At 55.4% G+C, this 25,019-nt stretch overlaps 2 protein-coding genes across 2 annotated transcripts; both read right to left on the reverse strand.

Annotated features, from left to right (window-relative positions):
- Nucleotides 1-8,242: 8,242 nt before the first annotated feature.
- LOC119112425 (fibroblast growth factor receptor 3-like) lies at nt 8,243-12,026 on the reverse strand. The gene is made up of 6 exons (XM_037236611.1): nt 11,903-12,026; nt 11,277-11,410; nt 10,029-10,222; nt 9,582-9,722; nt 8,750-8,855; nt 8,243-8,356 (listed from the first exon to the last, which is right to left on the reverse strand). The coding sequence occupies exons 1-6, from the start codon at nt 12,024-12,026 to the stop codon at nt 8,243-8,245; spliced, it is 813 nt and encodes a 270-aa protein (XP_037092506.1).
- Nucleotides 12,027-12,120: 94 nt separating this feature from the next.
- On the reverse strand, nt 12,121-19,587 carry LOC119112430 (fibroblast growth factor receptor 4-like). Its single transcript, XM_037236617.1, has 11 exons — nt 19,580-19,587; nt 16,802-17,013; nt 16,207-16,404; nt 15,703-15,916; nt 15,365-15,450; nt 14,450-14,649; nt 13,985-14,129; nt 13,652-13,664; nt 13,240-13,329; nt 12,655-12,848; nt 12,121-12,158 (listed from the first exon to the last, which is right to left on the reverse strand). The coding sequence occupies exons 1-11, from the start codon at nt 19,585-19,587 to the stop codon at nt 12,121-12,123; spliced, it is 1,398 nt and encodes a 465-aa protein (XP_037092512.1).
- Between the last annotated feature and the right edge of the window lie 5,432 nt (nt 19,588-25,019).

Consider the following 25,019-nt stretch of genomic DNA (forward strand, 5'->3'; position numbering starts at 1 on the left):
GGGAGGCCCAACGCCGACACAACGATGCGACCACCACAAGGACGTACAAAGACGCCCTTACCAATCCGGCAAGAAATTTAGTCCAAGTAACACCCGCAGCCAACGAGGGTACTGAAACTGAGTGGACTTGATGATTTCAAAGGCATGACTGTAGGCGAGTTTGTACAGCTGATACTAAGCACACTTGTATCAACTGGCTCTGCTGTTCCGTTGTACCGGAGGTCGGATCCTCCGGAAAAGAATCCACCTGCGGCATTGGCCGCCGCTAGAGAAGCTCAGCCTATGGGGCTGGAACCCCCTGGCGGAGCTGCCAGAGAGCCCGGGGCTGGGTCGCAACCCGGGAACGAGAGATGGACCACGGTCCAGCGAGATCGTGGACTTCACCCCCCATCATCGCACCCCGGCCCAGCCCGTGCTGAAGACACACCCTCCCGGGCTCCACCTCCCCCTCCATCCATACCAGCTACGACGGGATTTGTCGTCGCTGGCACAGGGGCGCTACGAGAGTTGGGCCTCTCTGGCTCCCCAGCTAGTGGCCCTGCCGGAAGCGCCGGTCCCCCCGGCTCACGGGAACCGGACAAGGTTCGGCATCCTCCAGTCGTCGCTCCCTCCCGGAACCGCCCCTCTGAAACTGTTGTTCGTCCGGGTTCCCTGGACCTTGGCCCTGCAGGGCGCGCCGCCAGGTCGGCGTCTGCACAGCGGACGGGGGGCCGGCTCCCGCTGTCGACTCCGCCCCACTCACCGGGAGGGTCAATGGGTCCGCCTCCCATCCCTCCACCTGGGGACGGGGTTTCGGGTCGGCCTACCCTGCCGTCCCCGGTGGCGGGCCGTGCAACAAAGCGTGCCCCTCCTTGGCCGACGTCGCCTACGGAGGGTGGAAGTCCCAAAGCCCGGCCAAGGGTCCGGCCTACCTCCACTGAAGTAGAGCGTCGCCAGGAAGATTTGTTTAGTGCAAAGCCCTAGGTGAACGCTTAAAGCAGATGTAAGCTGTACCGATGGATCTTAAACGTACACCCCACATACAAGCATACCTAGCATGCCAGTGACGTTTTTACAATGGAACATGCGTGGCTTGAGGGCCAACATGTCGGACCTACACACTCTTATCTTATCGTAACCCGGTCGTGGCATGCTTACAAGAAACAAAGGTATCTGATGACACCCAAATTCACGTCAGATGTTACAGCATCTTTCGGAAAGACATGAGAACTGACACGATCGCCCATGGTGGGGTGGCGGTTTTAGTTCATCACAGTATACCGTGCTCTCCTGTAAGTCTCAACACTGACCTTCAAGCTGTTGCTGTCGTCGTCGACCTTGGGTCGCTGAGGCTGACTGTCTGTTCTATCTACCTCCCTCCTGCTGAGGAAGTACCGGATTCGACACTACAGTCCATCTTCGATCAGCTTCCATCGCCGTTCTTGTTGCTAGGTGACTTCAACTCCCATAGCCCTTTGTGGGGCTGCAGTCACACAAGCCGCCGAGGCCGACATCTTGAGCGTTTGCTGAATACAAATAATCTTTGTGTTGTTAACACCGGCCGGCATACCCATATATCTCTGCCGTCCAGCACTACTTCAGCGATAGATCTTTTTACCTGCTCCTCGTCCCTTTTCTGTCGGTTGTCTTGGTTCGTTGAGAGCACTACATATGGGAGCGACCATTTCCCAATATGGCTTGGGATGAATGCTGGACACCCAGGCAGGAGGCCTTCCTGCTGGAACCTTCGACGTGCTAACTGGCAAAAGTTTACTGATGAGTGCCATATTAGAGTGCAGCCGACCGAGGATGACAATGCAACGTCTCTTGCACAGCAAGTGACATCCACAATTGTCGACACTGCAAGGTCTTGCATTCCCTTGACATCATCTGAGCCGCGCAGGATCCCTGTTCCCTGGTGGTCAGAGGACTGCAAGGCGGCAATTCTCAAGCGGAACCGGGCGTTCAGGGTTTTTAAGCGTTCTGCAACGACCAACAACCTCATCGCATTTAAAAAGGCCAGAGCATTTGCGAAACGCACAATACGCGAGGCAAAGCGTACATCATGGAGGGAATATGTAAATGGTTTAAATCGTCACACCCCACTGAGTGCAGTGTGGCAGCGAGTTAGTCGCATTTCCGGTAGGAGCGTCTCCACTGCAGTTCCGGTGTTGAAAGTGGCGGGAATCACGATATTGAACACACAGGAAGTTCCAACAAAATAGGTCTCGCATTTGCAGAAAGGTGCCGACATGGAACAGACGACCCACGCTTTATTCGTTACAAGGAACGAAGTGAGAAGACGGCAATCAATTTTAGAATTCCTGACTCAGAGATTTATGAGTACAACCAACCGTTCACTGTCATGGAGCTCTGCACTGCTCTTAAGAGAGCTAAGAGTGTGTCGCCTGGATTGGATAAAGTCCACAATGATATGTTGAATCGCCTAAAGAAGGAGTCCCTCCATGCCTTACTCTCACTTTTCAACTACATATGGTTGCAAGATGACTTCCCGGAGTCGTGGCGGGATGCCATTATAGTCCCGATACGGAAGCCCGGAAAGGATGGTTCCGATCCACTGCACTACCACCCAATTTCGCCGACTTCATCCCTATGCAAAGTGCTAGAGAGGATGGTGAATGATCGTCTCATGTGGTACCTTGAAACCCACGGCTGTCTTTCCAATGCGCAATGCGGGTTTCGGAAGAACCGATGCACTGTTGACCACTTAACGATCTTAGACACAGCTATACGACATTCTTTTAAACAAAGACGTCACACGATAGCAGTCTTCTTTGACATTGAGCGGGCTTATGATACCACCTGGCGCTATGGCATTCTTAGCAAAGTACACAAGTGTGGACTCCGAGGCCACATGGCACTCTTCATTGAAAACTTTTTACGTCGTCGATTCTTCCGCGTCCGAGTGGGTGGCATGCTATCTGATCGCTATGAACAAGAGAACGGTGTTCCTCAAGGGAGCGTCCTTAGCGTAACCCTGTTTGCGCTGATGATCGATGATATCGCCGACTGTCTGCCACCTACCATCAGTCGGTCACTGTTTGTGGACGACTTTGCCATCTGGTGTGCGGCATCCACAACGACGTCTGCTGAGAGGCAGCTTCAGTTATGCCTGATTCGACTAACTGAGTGGAGCCTTAAGAATGGCTTCAAATTTTCGACCACCAAGACTAAGTGCATGCACTTCTGCTCACGGATTAGAGGCTGTAGAGACCCGGAGTTGCGACTGTATAATGCCACTGTCCCAGTTTGTAACGACATTTGTTTCCTGGGCCTCACGTTTGACCGTCGGCTCACGTTTAAGCAACACTTTAAGATGGTTAAGACTAAGTGTCTCAAGCGCATGAACCTCATGGAAGTAATGTGTCGTATGACCTTTGGAGCCGACAGAAGCACCCTGTTGAACCTGTATAGGGCCTTAATTCGATCAGTCATCGATTATGCTAGTCCTGTGTACAATAGTGCTCCTACATCTTCAAAGCAGGTTTTGGACACAATCCACCATACATGTGTTCGTATAGCCACTGGGGCGTAGATAACCGTCGTCGAGTGGGCGCAAAATGGCCCTGATGCCGACGCGCCCTTAAAAACCAAATCACCACCACGAGGTCGCGTGCTACACTGTGTTCTGTCGACAAGTGTCACATCGTATTCCACAAATCCTGCCACCTAGCGGTAAAAGTGACAAGTAAGCCGTGACAAACCTTTGTAGATGGCGGCACTTACTGCCCCAACTAGCGATATGCGTAATGCTACCGTGGAGGACACGTACAAGACCACAATGAAACCACACCAGACACTTTCCTGAAAAAAATGCATTTGGGCTTCATCATTTCTTGCATATCCCCTCGCATCCCCAGTTGGTTGGTGCACATCCTAAAAGTAAATTTTGAATGCCTCCCTAATTTCTGTCAATGCATAAATGCTTGCCATTGATATATTGCTTGGAGCTTTGCTTTGCAATTGAGACATGTTGCAAACTTTAAATACCTACCCTCACCTCCATGAAAGTAATCTAAGCCTAACCTTAAGAAGCCTTACCTCATCTCAACCTGGCTAGCCATTTGTTTTGCACTACCCACTGGTCATGGATGTTCAATGCAGCATGCAAACCATGCTAAGCTGCTGTAGATCTGTAATGTTGCCATATTCCAGAGACAGCTTGTATCTCGTTATAATCTCTGACCTATGTTTAGTGGATGACATTTGATGTGTTTCAGCATACCATCAACTTTTATGCTCACCATGCCTGTCTCTTTGAATCTGCAAAACTATTATGTGTGCTACTAATGCATATTCCCGCAGACTGACAACACCCTGACCCCTTCTCCCTCGTGCCCAGAGCCGCTGGCGTGGCAGTGGGACTGGCCTCCGGCTACACCCTGACAGCATGCTCGAGCCCGGCGGACACCACTTCTTCGAGGTCAAGCTGCTGACCGACCTGTACGGCACGGACACGGTGGGTCGCACGGGCGCGCGGCCACAGCTGCCCAGCCAGGGGCTCGGCCGGTCGACGGCTCTATCCGTCGGTTGATGGGTTGTTCTGCTTCGTGAGGTATGACATTGTTGGTGCACGTGGTGTGGTTTGTGTCGTTAACTGCTGTTAGATCGCAATTTTGTGTGTGTAATAGTTTTATGAGTCATGCTCATGTATGCACAGTCATGGTACTGCAGCTGTATGAGCTATCATAGCACTAAATGTTTAACTCACCAAGTGTTGGTGCTCAATTTCTTCTCTGCATAATCTATGGATATGATTATCGAAATGTCGTGTACCTGTACTCTGCCAGCCCTGCACCTGCCTTGCCACCATATCCTCACGTTCTGTATGCGCACGCTCCGCTGCCGTAGCCAGCACGTGCGCTGACCCCCAGAGGCCGCAGACAGCCGGTCAGACTGCGACCAGGACCTGACGGTGTGCCGCCCGCAGATGGTGGGTCTGGTCACGGGCCAGTTTGATCCGGACTCGGCCAACCAGCGATTCGTGAGCCCCCTGGGTGCCGACTCGCACTCCTGGGGCCTCTCCTTCCACGGTGAGGCCGCAGCGTCCGGTACATTGTCTGCACGGCTGTGCGGGTTACGCGCTGCTCACTGACGCACGTCTCAATCACAGGCCCGCTAAACTGTTCTAACGTAATTGCGTCGGGAATAAATAAGGCGTGGTGTGTCGCTCATGCTATACCTGCGGCTTGTGCGCACTCCATGACGTTTGTTTAATCATTCGGGTTGTGTTGTTGGCGATTGAGGTTCAAGGATGCATCTGATGCCGGGCTGCCAGGGTGAGAAGCAGGCGGTGTATACAGCCTCAGTAGATGAGTGCGTCGTAGATACACAATTAAAGTAACGTCATTTGGCTCCAGTCTTCGAGTTTGGTTGCTCGGGTGGCAAGTAGGGTCCCCTGGATCCCGGACTGCCTCCCCTGAGCCCCGGACCGCCTGCTGGGTCCCAGACTGCTTCCCCTGGGTCCCGGACTACCCCTTGAGTCCCGGACTGTCCTCTGGGTCCCGGAATGCCTCCTGAGTCCCGGGCTGTTTCCCCTGGATCCCGGACTGCCCCTGGGTCCTGGACTGCCCCCTGGGTCCTGGACTGCCCCTTGGATCCCGGACTGCTCCTGGATCCTGGACTGCCCCCTGGGTCCTGGACTACCTCCCCTGGGTCCCGGACTGGCCCCTGGGTCCTGGACATCTGACCGCGCGATACCAGCGCCGCCTGCGGCCTCGGCCAGTCCAATGGGAAAGCCCCGCAGCTGAGGCAGTCCTGCGGCCGCCGGAAGGCATGCGCCGGCAGATGGCGGTACGCGCCGGAGTCATGGCACGATGACAAAGCACAATGCATGGTCTGGTCCGTCCAGGCAGGAGCGCCGGCCGCAGGGGACCGTTTGTCCGCAGTCTCGTCACCAGTTTACCCATGTCCAGTGTCACGCAGGCGAGGTTGCTGGACCATGTGCGCCGGATAGGAATGTCCCGCTCCAACTGGCTCCTCAGCGCTTGTCTCACTCTCCACAATAAAGCCAGCACAGCGACACGTGTGCCCAGCGTATGAGGGCCACCACATCTTACACATGGGCAGTGTTAGAGCAACGTGTACCTGCCCAGAGCACAGGGGTCCTCCGATTCATAAATAGCTCTCCTGAGCCGGCAAACCTCGAACACAAAACGGGATCTCCAGTCCAGAGCAGGAACTAGCTAGTTCATATAAGGGCGTTCTGATCCATAACATTGACCGCTTCATGCAGAAAAGAGCCTCCTGAACTCAGGTAAGGACTTTGTAGCTCAGCTCAAAGACTGACACGCGAAGACCAGGACAGGCTTCATTTTAAAGCACCGTGACTTTTCGCACAGCTGACTTTTTGCGCTTTGCTTGGATCTTCTGGATGTGTGTTCCTTTGACTTTTTCATTTGATTTTTGTCCTGACCCTGATAGGTTACTTAGCCAACTTCCACGTTTAGCATATTTCAAGTAGTATCCCCCTCCTTCAATCTTTTTTACTCGTCAACGACTTGACATTCATTCATTTTTTCTTTACCTTTAGCGCTTTACCAATTTGAAATTGTGTTGCTTGGCCTTTCTACTGCTGATCGCTTTTTATTTACTTTGTCCCATCGGATTTTATCATTTTTGCGTTTTTCAAAATCAAACATTAAGATATGCGCTATTAACATCAAAACTCCTTTCAAAAATGTTACTAAAAAATATCGAAATTCCCCCTACGAAGCTCAAAGATGATGTGAGAAGCGTCCAATGCGTCCAGACGCTGCAGTTGCGCGATTATTGGTAATCCGCAGTCGCAAAGAATTCTTCTTCTCATTTTCCGCTTTCACGCACATTTGTTGCACTCGTCACCGCCCAAATATCGAGCACATTTGGCAAACGCGCACTGGAGTAAGCATGACATGCAAAAACGAACTTCGTGGTCACTCCGCGCTGGCCTGGCATCTCCGGGACTGGGGCTCTCCACATCTGAGGTTGACCACACGATCCAGCTTCCGGACCGGCGTCCGCTGCGCGAAGACACGCCGACCGCATCTCCCATATTTTCTCATCCTTCTTTTTTTCCATCTCATCGCAGCAAAAGAAACCGACTCAAGTTACTCGATGTAATGGCTCACTGTATATTCAAATGACGCGAAGGTGAATGCATGCATATTCACTACGTAGTCGCTTCAATCACAAGGTACGCCGCAGTCCAAGCACTCAGGCGCCGGCAAAAATCACAGCAGAAACATCACAGCTGCACCACAAATACCCGGTCCTTGATATGATCGTAACGTAAGGAGTCTCTACTGCCATGAAACCCGTCAAAGCAACTATGCCATTAAAACTGTTCCAGATACCATCTAGGTCATGAACTTGTAGTAAAATAAACACTGTGCTTGACATGCTTGACTTCGTTCCAGATACCACCTAGGTCATGAACTTGTAGTAAAATAAACATTTCGCTTGACAAGCTAGACTTCGCTACGCAAAACAATGGAACGAAAACACTTCAAATAAAAAGGCCTTCTTCATGGGCTACCATGATCATGCTCTGGCTTCGCATGTCACATGTACCCGTACAAGAGGAGTGCGCTCACAAGCTTCGAAAGGCTTTGCTTGGTACGTCACATCTACCCGTACAATGGAAATGCGCTCACAAACCTCGAAGGCTTTGCTTGGTACGTCACATCTACCCGTACAATGGAAATGCGCTCACAAACTTCGAAGGGGTGCGGACTATACAAGCACAACCTCACATGAAAGACGAACTATTCCGCCAACCTGCACTATCCGCTCATCCGTTAAACCAAAGCAGAAACACTACACCCAGGCCTCGGGAGACGACCCTCGCGAGGCACCACACCGGAGATCTCCAACACCCATATCAAGAGCAACTCAAACACCAATGCAGTCCGCTTGCAAAAACAAAGAAAAACCACGGCCTTAAACATGGGTTGAGCGGCTTAGGCCAACCCACGCTGCATTCTGTTCAACCCAAGCAGAAATACCACGCCGCAGTCCTTACCAACGAGGTGCCGCACCGTCCTAGCGAGGCGCCGCACTGTCCAAGCGAGGCGCCGCACTGTCCTAGCGAGGCACCACACTGTCAACTAAAAGCCCGCCGAGGAACACTGGAAGTCCGGTGAGGAACACTGTTAAAAACAAACCTGAGCACTTCTTTGACGCGGATGTCACGGAAGTCCGCTGACGTTATAGGGCACGAGTCCATGTCTCTGCGGACTCGCTGATCCCTCGGTCGACGCCCTCAGCCTGAGCTGCCCAGCGGCGAGGGCAAGGCCCACGCAGAGGGCGACGCAGACAGCACCTCCACCTTCGTGTACTCGACGTGCGGCTGGGGCGAGACCATGGCCACGTACTCCTGGGGGCGGCAGGCAGACGGCCGATGAAGTCGGACAGGTCACTCTCTTCGTCAGCCCGGACACTGCGCCGGGGGGGGGGGGGGTATTGCTGCGACACGAGCCACTCCACTGCTGCGAGCCTGCAGTCGGCGACATTGGCCACGTCCCGGTCTCCCGATGCACGCAACGTCTCTGGGCCTCGTAAGAGCCTGTCTCCGAACCCAAATCTCCCCGCGGCTTTCCATCCCACCGACAATGGCCGGCAGCCCAGCCAGAATCACGACCTTCAGCGACGCTGCTGCGGCCGCCCGCGCCGCCGGCGTCGCCTGGCCACCTGGCAACACCGCCTCACCAGGCTCCAACACTGTGAGCTCCCGTGTCCCCGTGCCGAGAGTGCTGCGCTGCAGCCGTACCATGGACGTCAGCACCGCCAGCACCGCGTCCAGCCGCTGCACCAGCCGGCCGAACGAGGGCCGCTCGGCCGGCTCCTGATGCCAGCAGTCCAGCATCACGTCGTACCTGCGGCGGGGCGCGGCCGCGTCACGGACCGGCCTCGGGTCTCGAGCTGCGCAGCCTCCGCGGCGGACCGCGCCGGGACCGCCGCTCGAGCAGGTCCGCTGACGCGGCCGGGCGGTGGGGCGTGACAAAAGATGGCGCGGCGAGATATGCATTAACGTATATGCCCCGATTGTCGGGGCCTGGTCCCGTGTTCGGCCAGTGCTGGGCGGTGGGCACTTACCAGGCCTCGTAGACATAGCATCAGGCGTCACTACACAATACATCGGGTGGTGGCCCTCCAGGAGCCCAGGCAACAAACGTCTGATGGCGTTTCTCCCAGCCGCCGAGCAATAACCCGGCCAGCTTTAAAAGCATGAGAGGTTGTATTGTTTACGTCACATGCGCCGCGCGCATCTGGGAACATGACAGCACTATTGCACCGGTACGATAATGTACAAAAAACGGGAGTAACTGCTCTTGATAGAGCATGTGCAGCCCCGAAAAAAACATCGAGCGTAATGACAGTACATCGTGAAATGCTTAAGGTGCTATTAGCCACAGCAGAAAGCAGCTGGAATCAAAAATATTTACAAAACACAAAACTACAATGCCAAAACCTATAATTTCTACGGTGCAGCTGCAGGCGCCGAGCCCGTTGAGCCGTTTCTCCCCGACCGAAGGCGTGTGGCCAACCGGCGGCGGCGGCACCGGCGCCAGCGACACCGCAAAGACTCCGGTGGGACTCACACGCTGGCGGGACAGGCGGCCGGCCGGGCCATGCGCCGACCCTGCCGCAGCCAGTCGCCCAGCTCGTCCACGCTGTTGACGGTCGGGTACGGTGCGCGGCCCATCGTCATGATCTCCCACAACAGCACGCCGAACGACCAGCTGCCGGCCGGGAACAGTCTGGTGTCAACAGTAGCGCCTGGCAGAGGTACCCTTAAAATGTCCGCTTCTTGATTCCACAAGTCCCCACGAGACGTAACCAGAGGCGCATTTCCAGGCAGCCAGCCCGCAGCAGCGCCGTGCTCCAAACGGTTCCTGTCAGATGTGCCCTCTGCAGTACATTCACCTGCATTCCTTCCCACATCGTCACACAAAAAGGAGGTCCATCCCTGCCCACCGCACACACAAGCGTACGTTTGAGCCACGAGTGGCGTCACAGATCCATGACCACAGCGTCAGCGTACGTACACATCGGACCCAGTGGTGTAAAGTTGGTCGAACAGCGCCTCGGGCGCCATCCACTTGACCGGCAGCCGGCCACCGGTGACCTTGCGGTAGTAGTCCTTTTCTCTGACGTCCCTGGCCATGCCGAAGTCAGCGATCTTCAGCGTCTTGTCCTCGCCGACCAGCACGTTCCGGGCGGCCAGGTCTCGGTGGATACACTGGCGGCGGAGAGGTGACCGTTCAGTGCAGCGTCTCTCGGCGACGCCCGACCGCGCGGTGGCAAGCGGTGCGGTGGAAGACGCGGTGAGATGGCAAGCGGTGCGGTGGAAGACGCGGTGCGGTGGCAAGCGGTGTGGTGGAAGACGCGATGCGGTGGCAAGCGGTGCGGTGGAAGACGCGGTGCGGTGGCAAGCGGTGCGGTGGAAGACGCGGTGCGGTGGCAAGCGGTGCGGTGGAAGACGCGGTGCGGTGGCAAGCGGTGCGGTGGAAGACGCGGTGCGGTGGTAAGCGGTGCGGTGGCAAGCGGTGCGGTGGAAGACACGGTGCGGTGGCTGGTGCCACCTGTCGTCGGGCGGCGGCGGGCCTTCGCAGCGCTCGGTGTAGTGAGGGATGGCATGTCTGACAGGACAGCTGTGGGCTGCAGCGCTGTGGAAAGTCCCGCATCTTCTCAACAGTGTTGCTTATCGTCTCTGCACTAGGAATATCCAGTAGCAACTGGTCAGTGACCGGGGTAGGTGTGGGGTAAGGTGTGGGGTAAAGTGTAGTGTAAGGTGTAGAGTAAGGTGTGGGGTAAGGTGTAGGGTAAGGTGTAGAGTAAGGTGTGGGGTAAGGCGTGGGATAAGGTGTAGGGTAAGGTGTGGGGTAAGGCACGGGGTAAGGTGTGGAGTAAGGTGTGGGGTAAGGTGTAGGGTAAGGTTTAGGGTAAGGTGTAGGGTAAGGTGTGGGGTAAGGTGTATGGCAAGGTGTGTAAAGTGTCACAAATGGAGCCGCAACGCCCGAGCTGATCGAACGAACCAGAGCGGTAACGAACGAACGAACCAGACGAACCGGAACTGCGACGACGGGCGAGACTGCACAACGCGGGCTTGAAGCATCAGACGCGCTCCGCTACAGAAATAACCAGAACAGGACGGCCTCAGAGGAGCAGCGCACGTACGTACTGACATCCAGCAGTCGGAGACAAAGCAGCTATCTAAGCCATGCAACACCGAGCCAGCCAAACCTGTCCAACAACGGACAGACCGGTGCCGCTAAGGCGACCGCGGTACGTACCTTCCGGCTGGCCAGGTACTCCATCCCGCGGGCCACCTGGAAGGCGAAGTTGACCAGGTCGCACGGAAAGGGCAGCTCGGCGTCAAACGGCCGCTCGCACTCTGCCCTCTCGCGCAGGTACGTCAGGAGGTTGCCTGGGGGAGGGGCGGTCAGCCAACGGGCGCGGCACCTGTTGCCTCCTGAGAGATGGGAGGGCGTGCACGGACAGGACCGGCTCCAACTGCGGCACACGCCAGGTGCATGTATCGCTGCAGCACTGTGTCGTACACATGAATACTGGTCAGCTTCCCCAGGCTTGTGAGCCCCAATGTCGCCTAGATAAGTCAATTCAGCGTTATTGTTAACTTTTGCTTGTGCCTTAGGACTTTCTAAGACGCTGTTGCGGTCCCTAACAACGTGGTTTGGAGCCCGCATCCGGGGCCCGAGGTGATGCAACGTGTGCAGTGTTGCAATCAACGCATTCACATACCGCTCACAACTGGCACACCCAACGGACTGTTGACACCTCCCCCCCCCTCCCCCCTCCTGCAACGACTGTGATCTGTTGGCTGCGCCGACCAAGCACACCGTGCCACCGTCTCCAGCGGGGGAGAGGGCAGAGTCCGGAAGGGTGACGCCGCGCTGACCGTGCTCGGCGTACTCCATGATGACCATCAGCGAGCTGCTGCGCGTGCAAGCGCCGATCAGGCTGACGATGTTCACATGCGATCCGACCTTCTTCATCATCTCCATTTCGGAGACCAGGTCCATCAGGTCCGCGTCGCGGTGGTGCTCTGTGAACCACCGGTCCGCCAGCCGTCAGAACACCAATGTAGCCGACAGCCCCCACCCAACCGAGCAGCCCTCACCGGCCGCCGCTGCCCGCAGCCTCAGACCAGTCAGCTGTCGCGGCCACCGAGACGGTCAGTTGTTCCTGCTGATGGCGATTTAGCGGCTGACGCGCCGCACCAGGCACCGGATGACACCACACCGCCACACCTCCCAGTTGTCACTCACTCCCGCAGTGTGCCGGCGCACTATCACAAACCGCGCCAGCCGGGTCGGCCGGCGGACAGTTCCCAGAGACCGCAGAACCGCAGTGACTCGGGCTAACAACGCAGCGACTATCTGCACGCGAGCGCCGGCTGCGCTCGTCGTCTCGGCATGGCGCCGGTGCCGGGCTGGCCCGTGAACTATAGCTCATCCGGGGGACGTTGAAACCCAGGACGGCGCACGCCCTGGCTCCCCGAAGCAGCGCGTTCGAAACTCGCCATCAGCCACGTTTCGATCTCCGCTACAATCGACATGACAAAAGGCGACGACGGCCGGTTTCACAAACACCGTTAAACAGCCGAAAGCGTCACTACCCCAATAGCCGCACAAGTTCTGACCCGCTGACCTTTCAACATCTTGACGGCGACGACGCGGACGGGGTGCGTTTGCCGGCCGGCCGGCCGCAGGCGGGCGCGTACCACGCGGCCGAAGCAGCCCTCGCCCAGACAGTCGGCCAGCTGGAGCCGATCGTGCGCCACCTCCCAGGCCGGGTCCGGCGGCAGCAGGTAGGCGGGCGACGCCGCGCCACCCTCCGACGCTCTGACGGGAAGACGACGCCGTCGGCTCGGCCACGCGCGACACGCAGCACGCGCTCCCCCCGGCCACGCTCCACAGCTGGGACACGCGGTGCTGGACCGCGACAGGGTGTATCCGGCTACTCGGCCACGTAAGCGCTCACGTTGCGGGACACGGACATCGGAGGCTGAACACAAACCGGAGCATTGCAATCGACATCAGCCATCACGGTCGGATGGCACAACGCGTCCGACAACAAACGTGGCACCATCCCAGAGTAGCCATTTGGTCACCACACAGCACACCCCGGCACGACGCGAACGGTGACGGACCATCCCCTGAACGCTGGCGGAGCGTCTCTCCCGGGACTCCGCGCCACCGACACAGTCATCGTCCCTGAGCGCGCGCCACATACCTGCACGGCTCGATGCGCACCACGGGCACGGCGAACTCCTCTGGCGACGCCTCGATCACCACGCGCCTGGTCAAGGTGCGGATGAGCCGTCTGTCCCGGAGGCGGCCGTACCAGAGCGCCGCGGAGAGCAGCGCACAGGCGACGACCGCGGCGATCGCCGTCGACATCAGCCCCAACGGCCAGCGAGCCGGCGCCGGCGGTCCGCCCGGACCTGCAGCGCCACCGAGCGGGCGGACGTACGGCATGGTGCGGACGGCGGGGGCACCGGGCTGGGACACGTCACCAAACCGGAGGTGCCACTGGACGCCCCCCCCCCCCCCGCGTCATCCCAGACTCGAACTGTTTACCGAGTTATCGCAGCACATTCGCGAGTGCTGCGGCGCAAGAAAAAAACGGCGGCTTGGTCACAGACACATCCTTGGCTGCTGTGGCGCACGCCGAAGCGTGCGAGGCGTACCGGGCACCGCGGACGACACGAGCATGTCTTGCCTTCCACCATTGTGACCTAGACCGAGGCGTACCGGGCACCGTGGACGACACGAGCATGTCTTACGTTCCACCATTGTGACCTAGACCGAGGCGTACCGGGTACCGTGGACGACACGAGCATGCCTTACCCTCCACCACTGTGACATAGGCCGAGGGGTACTGGGCACCGCGGACGACACGAGCATGTCTTACCTTTCACCACTGTGACGTAGGCCGAGGCGTCCCGGGCACCGTGGACGACACGAGCATGTCTTACCCTCCGCCACTGCGACATAGGCCGAGGCGTATGCGACGTCCCAGGCAGTGTGGACGACGCAGACGTAGTACCCCGAGTCGTTGGCCGTCACGTTCGTGATGATCAGACGGGGCGGCGAGGACGTGTTGAAGCGACTGCCGTCAACCTGCAGCAACAAGCATGGCGGTCTCCAAAACCACGTACGAGGGTGTACGGGCTATGATACCAACAGTAAGTGCTAATGTACTTCATTTGCATTGGACTTTGGCACCCACTTTCCGCTTCTCGCCACAAACACAATCGTGATCAGCGAGCATCAAAGCTTGCGGTTTGCCCAACCCAACACGATGACCCCAATGTCAGTGAGACTGAAGCAAATGCAGGAGACACCAGCTGGCACGAGAGGCTACAAATCACCACCAGTCCAGACATGGAGCACACACCCCAGCCTAACCCAGACCGCGATGATCAAAGCTAAATGTTCACCTCTGAGCTGGACAGCGCGTGCTGCCTGGCCTGCTCCAACTGCCGCGGCGTCGTCAGCTGGACCGCGCCAGTCTCGGAGCGCAGCCAGATGACTTCGCCGCTGGTGGCGGCGGCCGCAGCTGGACACTCCAGCGTCACGCGCGAGCCAAGCAGCGCGCTGGCGTTGGCAGGCCGCATGGGCAGCGCCGCCCGCGGCACCTCTGGGAAATACGCGCGCGCAGCGCCCTCTCTCAGACCGGTGACGCCGAAATGCCCGTGGTAGGACATCGGTACCAACACATGACCTGGCACCTCGTCTTTGACATAGGCCGGTAAGTTTTTAACTCACCGATGACACCTTGGAACACCAAGTCCCGATTCTCGCCGGTACCTCGATAGCCAGCATGGTATTCTAGCAGTGGACTGCTGATACGCCTGAGTGATTTGAGAGTGCCTGACAAAACGGTCGCGACAGGCATTACCTGCCATTCGACATCTCAGAGCTGCTCCAAACCAAACAAGCATGATTCACGTTACCACGCGACAACGGTAAACGTCCTCAACCAAAGCCGTTTGTCCTCTTGGCGCTTAAGGTTGGCACCTTCATTTAGCCGAAGCGTGGCACCACGATCCTCGTTCAGGTTGCACGGTCCCGGATGCCTTCATACGATACAACAGCCGCCGAATATGCAATCAGTTACGGTCTCACAAGCAAACGCACTTCAAGCAAGCACCGCCTTATATTGCAACAAGCGCCGCCTTATATTCAAACAAGCGCCAACATGTTCACAGAACTTGCAAACCTGCGGAGCGCAGACCCACCGACCTCATATCACCCGAGCCTACCTCCTCGAGAGCCCTGCCGCTGCTCTGACCGACACTCGAGCCCCGGCCAGCCTTCCGCGTGTCACGCGGCCAGCCCGTCTCATTCCTCACCTTCCACCACGCGCAGGTGGGCGTTCGCCATGTCAAAGCCGATGTGGTTGTACAACAGGCAGGTGTAGAAGCCGCTGTCGTCGCCGCTGACGCCCCGCACCACCAGCCGCTGCCGGTCGCTGATGTCGTAGCGTTGCTGCGGCACGGGCGGCGCGGCGCGCCGGTCACTGCCACGCCACTCCCGGCCGCTCCGGGCTGGGCGCGAGGCTGGCGGCAGCCGGGGCTCCGCGGAGCCCCGCAGATCTGGTAATGGGGCCCAGTAGCCGCTCGTGGCCAGCCGTTCTGTACGCCTGATACGGACCCGTCCGCCGCTGCGCCCGTCCAGGCCTCGGCCAAGCCGTACCTTGTGAACGCTGATGGCGAACTGGATGGTGTAGCTCATGTCGGACATATTGTGCACCTCAAAGGTGCCCGAGCGCGTGAACGTCCAGAAGAGGTCCATGTTGAAGTCCCAGGAGCTGGGGCACTCGAACGTCACGTTGGAGCCGGCCAGCGACGTCACGTTACGCGGGTACCCCGGCTCGATCACCGGGTCCTTGTACAGACCGTCCGCTGGAACAAGCCGGCACGGGTCGGGCCGAAGCTAAACACGAGCGGCAGTGCAGCGTCTAAACGGCATCACGGCCACATGTCAGGGTCCGACCTCAAACAGAATCGGAGTCGAAGAGGCCAGACCGTCACCTGGAAAACCCTCTCCGGCTGCTCATTGTTCCACCTCACCAACAACAGCACACCCACGTGCAGCACATCCACAGATGGTGCCAGTCACGTCAAGCTCTGAACACGCCCGCGGCCGAGCTGGCCCGGCTGGGGGCCGCACCAGCTCGGCCGCCACCACTGACTGGTAGTCACGAGCTCCAAGGTGTGGCGCACGCTCCCCAGTGCGTTCTCGGCCACGCAGGTGTAGCTGCCCTCCTGGAAGTGGCCGGCCATGGCCAGGCGGAGCCAGCCGCCACCGAACGTGGCGACGTCGGCTACGTGCGGCACCTGCAGCACCGGCCGGCCCTGGTACAGCCAGTGGACGCGTGGCGGCGGGCAACCTGCGGGAGGTGGCGGGGTGCAAGGTAAGGTGAAGGTGAGGAACTCCATCTAACGTAAGGTAAGGTGAGATGAGCTCGAGCGACTCATGCCGCGGACCGGACACGCTCATGCCCGAAGCTTTTTCAGCACAAACAGGCTACAAGCCATGCTGAACCACTGACAGCTTCGCACGGCCCCTACGTTCTCGGCAGGTGCCGCTCCCCCGGCCTCCTCCGCCCCGACACTGCAGCACGTCCGCGCGCCTCCCCAGCGCGCCGAGCCGGGCCTGACCTCTGGCCGGACAGCGGAAGGTGACCGGGCTGCCGGCGAGCACCACCTCCAGCCGGCGCAGCCGGGCTGTCTCGTCGAAATGGGGCGCGCGTGGCACCAATGAGCCGTTTGTCCCAGGCGTGGCACCGGGCTCGACGACAGCGCAGAGGTCCGTGACCTCCTCCGCGCTGCCGCCGTCCCGCTCGGCCGGCTCGTCGCCGTAGTCGTCTCTGTAGCTGTCGTCATAGTCGGCTCTGGTGACCTGGAGGCTGTAGTTCTGCCACCGCTCCGGCAACGGCCAGATCACGTGGCAGCCGTAGTTGCCGGCGTCCGACGGACGTGAGTTCCGGATCACCAGCCTGGAGAGAGGAGCCGGTCAGTCACCAGCCTGGAGGGAGGAGCCGGTCAGTCACCAGCCTGGAGGGAGGAGCCGGTCAGTACGTCCCGGATCATCGGCCTGGAGAGATGAGCCGGCCAGCCATCAGCCTGGAGAGAGGAGCCGGTTAGTCACCAGCCTGGAGAGAGGAGCCGGTCAGTACGTCCCGGATCGTCATCCCTGTGAGAGGATCGGTCAGTACGTTCTGCATCACCAGTCCGGTACAGGAGCCGATGAGTACGTCCTCAGTCACAGCGGCGCTCCTCACCGGCGTCGATGTTTCCGACCCACGGCCATCAGCTGCTTCGCGACATACAAATTACGTGTTTCCACTGTTGATCGAATGGGAGCTGAAATAGTGGCGGTAAGCAGGGAGTGCCTCCCAACGCGGCCCAAAAGCTGCGAAATACGTGGAATAACTTATTGCTTTATATGTAGAAGTGACTTTTGCGCTGTTTGTAGACGCAGACGTCACACTCTGCAATTATGTGTACAATTTCGAGACACTCGCGATCCGCCACATCAGGCCGAACCCGCAGGACGTTGCAATGCTGTACTGGAGAGATGCGTGCAAGGTGGGGGATGCACTTAGTCTGCCAGCCAATTCTGCTCTGCAGCAAAATCGAGTAAACTACGCAAAAGTTTTACGAAAATGGTGTCTTGACCTCTCGCGCCTCCCCGTCCCTGTTCATAAACATATTCTGGAGGAAAATCATACCAAAAGTCTGAACTCTTACGAATTCCACACTGTTCTGAAAGTAAGCACAAGCTGCTGGGGAAGGTGTTCATTAGAACCTGAGACAAACCCTCACGGTGAATTCTCAGTTCAGAGTTTTGAGGCTGAATAGTCGATCTTCAGATATGCCAGAAAGCACTTGTTAAACGACGTACTACAAACATATGCTATTTTGGCAATACAGCCTATATTTATTTTGTTATAACGCAGCGTCCAGATGTAGTTCATATAGCCAATGTCCGCACTACATCTTCGGTTCATCCGTACCTCCTAGCATGTTGACGGTCGACAATTCAGCATAAGGACCCCGATCATACAATGCCAAAAACTGGGATATTGAAGCATTTCTTTCGCATACCAAGTCAAACAGGTAATACAGGTGTTAGTCCATTTTGTCAGTCGACGGAGCATGCGAAGCTCAAACCACTTGTGAGACAAAGAACCAATAACAATTCATCTAAAGCATGCAGGTATTACCAGCACTTGCTTCCTAAAGTGAGATTATAATGGTGTACAGCTTTTATGGGCTCTCTCCACAAGTTTAATGTAGCCAAAGATTTGCTTGATCAACACCTTCCAAGAAACCGTCCCAGCCTCCAACACCAGCGGAGCCCCGGGCCTCGTGCAGCAGCGACAGGCTGGCTTATGGTTGCCGTTACTACTGATTCATACAGCTGTAACGTCTACGCTGCTGCGCGACCCAGCCATTCTAAGGGACGTCTCATTGAACACTCCGCAGTGCTGCCTTCTCGTGGCCACAGATGTCGATTGAAGCTGCAAAACACTCCCATTAGTCCCCAGCTTCAGTAGCACGTACTATTCGTAAGTTTTTACCCACTTTATGTGTGCAGCTTCTTTTACACTCACAGTGCAAGGAGTTGAAGTAATGCATAAGCGCGTCAATACAGCTTTCCTATGACATTTATTACATGGACGACAGCTGAAGAAAGTTCCGTGACTTCCAGGCACAAAACAGCGCGATGATTGGGCCGTTTCACTCTGTACGGTAAAATGATCTACGCTAGGGGCGCGCACAGGATTTCACGTAGAGGGGGAGGGGCACAACTGAAGTGTATCGTAAAATAACAGCCGCAAAAGCGCGTTGCAAAATAGTACCATAAGTCCCTAACGTTCTAATGTTTACGTGTCTATCCCTGGAACTGCTACCTGTCAAACTGCCAACATCTGGTCACGTACATATCAATACATGCCATATAGCTGGTGTGTGGCGGGGAGGGAAGGACACGCGCCCCCACCCCCGCATCTGCTATCTGCGTACATCCCTGGTCGACGGTTTGAAATTCGCATGCCTCCATCTGCTCTGGCCGTCGAGACACCGCGTAAACGTAAACATCGTAAAAACCGGGCAAGCCCATCTCGACCGCTCCTGTAAACGCGAAACGTTACACGCGCAACCGCAAGCCGGCACTACGCAATCCAAAATGCGACTGTCTACCAAGCCTACGTGTTTTGGTATCTATAAAAAACGACTGTTTACGTGTGAATTTCTTGTCGTTCCGACCAACAGGTGCCGAGACACGGTCACACGTTTCACAATTTCAGCCACATTGAGCCACATTGCCACCGAGAGGACCCGTGCAGACCCATGAGCTGAAAACGTGCCCAGCGACAGGTGCGACACGCCGTCTGCAGACCCGGCCCCCACAACAGCTGACACAGCACACTGCCTCGTGCGCACGTGCACAGTGTCCAGGCTGACGCGCACTGGCACATAGTGTCCAGGCTGACGCGCACTGGCACATAGTGTCCAGGCTGACGCGCACTGGCACATAGTGACCAGGCTGACACGCACTGGCACATAGTGTCCAGGCTGACGCGCACTGGCACATAGTGTCCAGGCTGACGCGTACTGGCACATAGTGTCCAGGCTGACGCGCACTGGCACATAGTGTCCAGGCTGACACGCACTGACACTTAGTGTCCAGGCTGACGCGCACTGGCACATAGTGTCCAGGCTGACGCGTACTGGCACATTGACGTGAGTTGAGACCGGCGTTGGAGGGAGCCGTCCACATTGATGCGGAGGTTTGAAATGAAATAGCCATCTTAATGATATTTGAGATCTTCCGGCGCTGTTCACAGTCCTGCCCTTTTAAGACCTAACCCTTTTAGTTTCTGAGCTACATGCCCGCGAAAATGGGGAAAGGTATATCGGGCAGAGTATTTCAACGTCACTTCGGCATTCGTGACGTCATAATGACGCCATTCAAATCCTGCCAGTCCACAACCTATGCGACGATCAAGGCCATTAATTATATGATTGTCGATGCGTTCATATCTGGCGTTCGTGAGCGCACTTTGCAGATATAATAGCCGCCAACTGACTCTCAATCAACGCTGTGCAAGGTACAATGACGTATTTAAACCATGACGCATTGAGGAGCATGTCTGGTAAACAGAGAATTGTACTGTCTAGAGCAGTCTTTTCCACTTCAAAAGTACACCAATAGTTAAAAGTGAGCTTGTTTCATCGCATCTGATGTTTGTTTCAATATCCTCAAACTTGAGACATTCCCTTTAATTTCGCTGAAGCGAAATTAGACACAGTTTCGCTGACCTTGCAGCTTGCTACACACATGGCGAAGTATATCGAACGCAGGTTATCGCCATCGTCAGTTACAGTGAATTTGGCTCGCGTTCGCACGACCAGCCACAGCAGCGTATGGCGCTGTTTGACCCTTTCACCTGTTTCTCTGGAGAGAGGTCCTCGGGTCACGGGTCGTGAAGTCGGCCACGTCACTTCTGGTTCGCTTCGTCATGAACAGCTGATCGTTCCGGTACCAGCGGAGCTCCACGAGCAGCATGCTCTTCCTCGCCTCCCTGCCGCGGGGACAATTCAGCTTCGCGGTACCAGATATATGCACGACCTTCTCTCTCGGACCTGAAACAAGGCGGCCGGCCATTAGGCGGAACCGGCGCATCACTAGCGGGTACAAGGCGCCTTAAAAGGCTACAGGGTCGCATTGTCTTCTCTACCGGAAGAAGAAACCGTCTCCCCGAAGTGAAGGAGCTGCGGAAGCCGTCGTCTCGTTTCCATGGGTTTCTTTGTTCATTTTTGACGACACGGTCGCTTTCGGCACGCAGTCAGATGTTCTAGATGATGTATGTCTTTGTCAACATGTTATTTACGGGTGCTTTCCATACCCGCGGCCACACTAGTCCGAGTCTCCGCAAGGTCCCGCTGACCTACACGACGACCCGGCGCACGTGACGCAGGTCGGCCTCATCCCCCCCCCCCCCGCTCAGCACGAGCAGAGCATTCGGCGAGCGACACTTGACGCCCGTCGGGGGACATCTCCGAAGGGGCCGAAGACGGAGAATGCCTACGCAACACTGTGACCGTCGACCGTCGCGAATTTCTAGGAGCGTCCCTCGTCAAAAACAATGAACCAACAGCCAAATTTGCGGGGCGCCGGGTTCACAAACAAGGCGGTGTTCAGCGGGCAGGTCGAGCGGGGCCGAGAAGCCAGATTTCCTTCACCAGGCGTCAGCCGTAGCCCCGTGTCACACAGTGCTGTCACACTTACCGCAGCCCGTTGTCACACAGTGTTGTCACACTTACCGTAGCCCGGTGTCACACAGTGTTGTCACACTTACCGTAGCCCGGTGTCACAGTGCTGTCACACTTACCGTAGCCCGGTGTCACACAGTGCTGTCACACTTACCGTAGCCCGGTGTCACACAGTGTTGTCACACTTACCGTAGCCAGGTGTCACACAGTGTTGTCACACTTGCCGTAGCCCGGTGTCACAGTGCTGTCACACTTACCGTAGCCAGGTGTCACACAGTGTTGTCACACTTACCGTAGCCCGGTGTCACACAGTGTTGTCACACTTACCGTAGCCCGGTGTCACAGTGCTGTCACACTTACCGTAGCCCGGTGTCACACAGTGCTGTCACACTTACCGTAGCCCGGTGTCACACAGTGTTGTCACACTTACCGTAGCCAGGTGTCACACAGTGTTGTCACACTTGCCGTAGCCCGGTGTCACAGTGCTGTCACACTTACCGTAGCCAGGTGTCACACAGTGTTGTCACACTTACCGTAGCCCGGTGTCACACAGTGTTGTCACACTTACCGTAGCCCGGTGTCACAGTGCTGTCACACTTACCGTAGCCCGGTGTCACACAGTGCTGTCACACTTACCGTAGCCCGGTGTCACACAGTGTTGTCACACTTACCGTAGCCAGGTGTCACACAGTGTTGTCACACTTGCCGTAGCCCGGTGTCACACAGTGCTGTCACACTTACCGGGAGTCGCCGGATGAGTGGCCACCAACGGGACAACGATGAACAGCGGCGCTATCAGCATGCTGAGACCTGCGGAGAAACATCGGCTCATCATCCGCATCATCCGCATCCGCATCATCCGTTTGTTTCGCCCCCTTTGTCCACGGGAGTACAATTTTTATACGTTCAGTGGAGTTTAACACGGGCAAAATGTGGGGCAGTGGCTTCGGGAAACGAGTGATTGTTTTCATCCTTTCTCTTTTCCTGCGCTGTCGTACAGGGAGTAAACTCTCCCAAAGATGTGCACGGGTGCCCCGTCACGCTACGCCGGCCAAAAATTACAGATGGCTGCTCAGTTTTGTCCGAACGAAAAACTTGCTTACTTATGTTAGGGTCAGCATCACTGTCTATAGACTGGTGACATAACCAGGGCGGATATTCCACGAATCGATTCGTAGAGCAATCCCTGCAATCAAAATGACAGTCGATACGACCACAGAAACATATTACGCTAATCTTATTTGCCTGCGATCCATTTGATCATCATGTCAACAATGTTACAGCGTTAACCGTTAGCTAGAATTCCGTTGTAACAAAGTATTCTTCGAATGTGAATGCTGTGGTATCTGAAGTCCAATCACAACCAATCGGACCTGTACGGAACGGTGGATATGTCTTGATAAACGCGATCGCTTTTCCGCTGCTCAAGACCATAAATCACGAGTGAATTTCAACTCAACACTGGACGGTCTCTTATCACGGTGCTGCCACCTATCGGATAAAGGAAGAACTTACGTCCCTGTCTGGTCACCACCTGAATATACGCCAGCTTCCAAGCAAGATCATGACTTAATAATGGCAATGTCGCTTTGTTGCTGCTGTAAAACTAATATCACACAACTCGGGTCCAAGTTTGGATATCGGCCAACGTGCAGTCGTTCTACGAGTCTTACACCGAGATGTTCCCAGCACGCTTAACTCGAACATTTCTGACCAAGTCGTGCGAGCAAGCTTGTTTCCATTTCGCACTTGTTTAGGCTATAGTCGAGATCAGCACTGCAAATAGCGCTACACACCCACCATAAGTCAACACAACTTGTAAACATGCAGGCCTACCGCTAGATACAGTGGTAGAACACAGCAGTTTGCCTTCTCAGGGACCCGAACCCTGAGAATCCCTCGGTGCGACGGGACGAAAGTTCTTGAACTTGCTACTTGAACTACTACTTGCTACTCTTGAACTTGCTTGAACTTACCTCAATAACGTTGTGCCCAGGAATAATTTGGATCACCTTGCAGTAGTTTATAAATGCAGAACAGCGATGTCATGCAGTGAAATTCGAGATTTTACAAGAGACGGCCGGAAGGTAAATGGAAGTGCTTGGCTGGAAAGGTAATATGTGGACTGGCGCTGCGTGCCGAGACCTAGGCAGAGGAACGTCTCAGAAAGAGTCGTCGCCCATACTCATTTTGCAGTCATTGCTTTCATTGGTTGCCGTAGGGTATATCTCAACAATCTTGGAAGGGGGGGGGGGGGCATGAGACGTAGAGCTCTCACGTTTCTACGCTTGCAGCCCAAAAGGCACGTGATTGATTTATCCGTCCCAAATGTGATGGCTTCTCTCTCACGCCGTGCCTGACTTTCACACTCGATTTTTCAAACAAACACACGTCTCATGACATTCACATGTAGCTGTATGCGAACCTTGTGTCGTGCTCACAGGCGGGTAGGTATTGCGTCGGCCTGAACGTACGAGGTGGGTTTGTACCTAATAACCAGTGTTAATCCGCGGTAGTGATCTGCCGAGCGACGCATATTGCATTTGTTCTCTAAGCGTTTTTAAAAATGATTTCAACATCATTCAACACCATTTAGAATTACGTGAGTTGTGCAGTGCATTAGCGAGGAACATCACTCATATAGAAAAGACAGAATTAGCCTTATTTTTCGGAGAAAGACCAGGACAATGGAGATATAGTTCGGTTAATATTTCGACAACAAACTTAATGAAAACAATAGCAGAAGCAACCTTCAAACAGCAAAAGCAATAGCAATTCAAAAACAAGAGCAGTAGCAAACTTCTGGTATTGTTTCGATAGAGGCATGTTGCCCAAATATCATCCGAACTATATCTCCATTGGCCTGGTTTTTCTGCCAGGAATGAGGCTAAAACTATTGTCTTATTAACATCATTCAACTCTGCGGATTAATGGCCTCTTATATTGGTATATGTTTGCGGTTCCTCACTGAATGCTGAATAGCGCAGAGTTATAATCTGTCATTGAAGCATGTGGTAATATATATATATATATATATATATATATATATATATATATATATATATATACTTCAATTTCAGATCGACGCAATACTTAACCGCCTGCAGCAGTACAACACTTGAGAGCGGTTATATGTGTGTACCATAAAGCGAGTGTTTCCCCAAGAAAATCAACTATGATTGTAGCATATTATGTAGCGCAGAAAACAGCAAACATGGGAAGTGGGATTCAATAAAAATGTGTTTTGTGTCAAAGGGGAGGGAACGGCGTTTATACGGGTGTTGTGTCCCCCTTCCCCTTCCGAGAATGTTAAGCACGAATCGTTCGAGTACAAAATAAGTTTGGGCAACCCTCACCTTTCTGACACGTTTCTCCGCCCATGTGTCCGCTGCTAGCACAAGCCGAGAAATCGCTTCTAGCCAAATACTTTTGTAACCTTACCAAATCTTACGTCCGCAATGCAATCCAAATTTCATTGCATGACCAAACTTTGCTGCGCTTAAGAACTTTTGCAAATGGGTCAAATGACTGAGGGACAGCTAACGTCACTGAAATATCAGGACCGGTGAAAAGCAAAGACGAACTATTTGCGAGTCGATCGTCGGCATTATCTGTCCATTTCAAACGGGTCAGTATAGTTTCCTCTGGTGCAATCATTCGAGGACACCAGTTTAAACCTGTTTCGAGGTAAATGAAATATATATATATATATATATATATA

The sequence above is a fragment of the Pollicipes pollicipes genome, unplaced genomic scaffold (genome assembly GCF_011947565.3).
Source record: "Pollicipes pollicipes isolate AB1234 unplaced genomic scaffold, Ppol_2.1 Scaffold_7261;HRSCAF=8764_pilon_pilon_pilon, whole genome shotgun sequence".
Classification (NCBI taxonomy): domain Eukaryota; kingdom Metazoa; phylum Arthropoda; class Thecostraca; order Pollicipedomorpha; family Pollicipedidae; genus Pollicipes; species Pollicipes pollicipes.

Excerpts from the sequence above, each read along its gene's own strand:
- LOC119112425 (XM_037236611.1), bottom strand. The coding sequence starts at position 12,026 with ATGGACCTGGTCTCCGAAATGGAGATGATGAAGAAGGTCGGATCGCAT. Across the intron at positions 10,223-11,276 it reads AGTACCTGGCCAGCCGGAAG|TGTATCCACCGAGACCTGGC; the intron begins GTACGTACCGCG and ends CTCCGCCGCCAG. Across the intron at positions 8,856-9,581 it reads GCCGCCTGTCCCGCCAGCGT|GTACGACGTGATGCTGGACT; the intron begins GTGAGTCCCACC and ends GCCCCGCCGCAG.
- LOC119112430 (XM_037236617.1), bottom strand. Across the intron at positions 14,650-15,364 it reads CCACCTGCGCGTGGTGGAAG|AGGTGCCGCGGGCGGCGCTG; the intron begins GTGAGGAATGAG and ends CGTATTTCCCAG. Across the intron at positions 12,159-12,654 it reads CGCCGTCAAGATGTTGAAAG|CTGACTGGTCTGAGGCTGCG; the intron begins GTCAGCGGGTCA and ends TGGCCGCGACAG.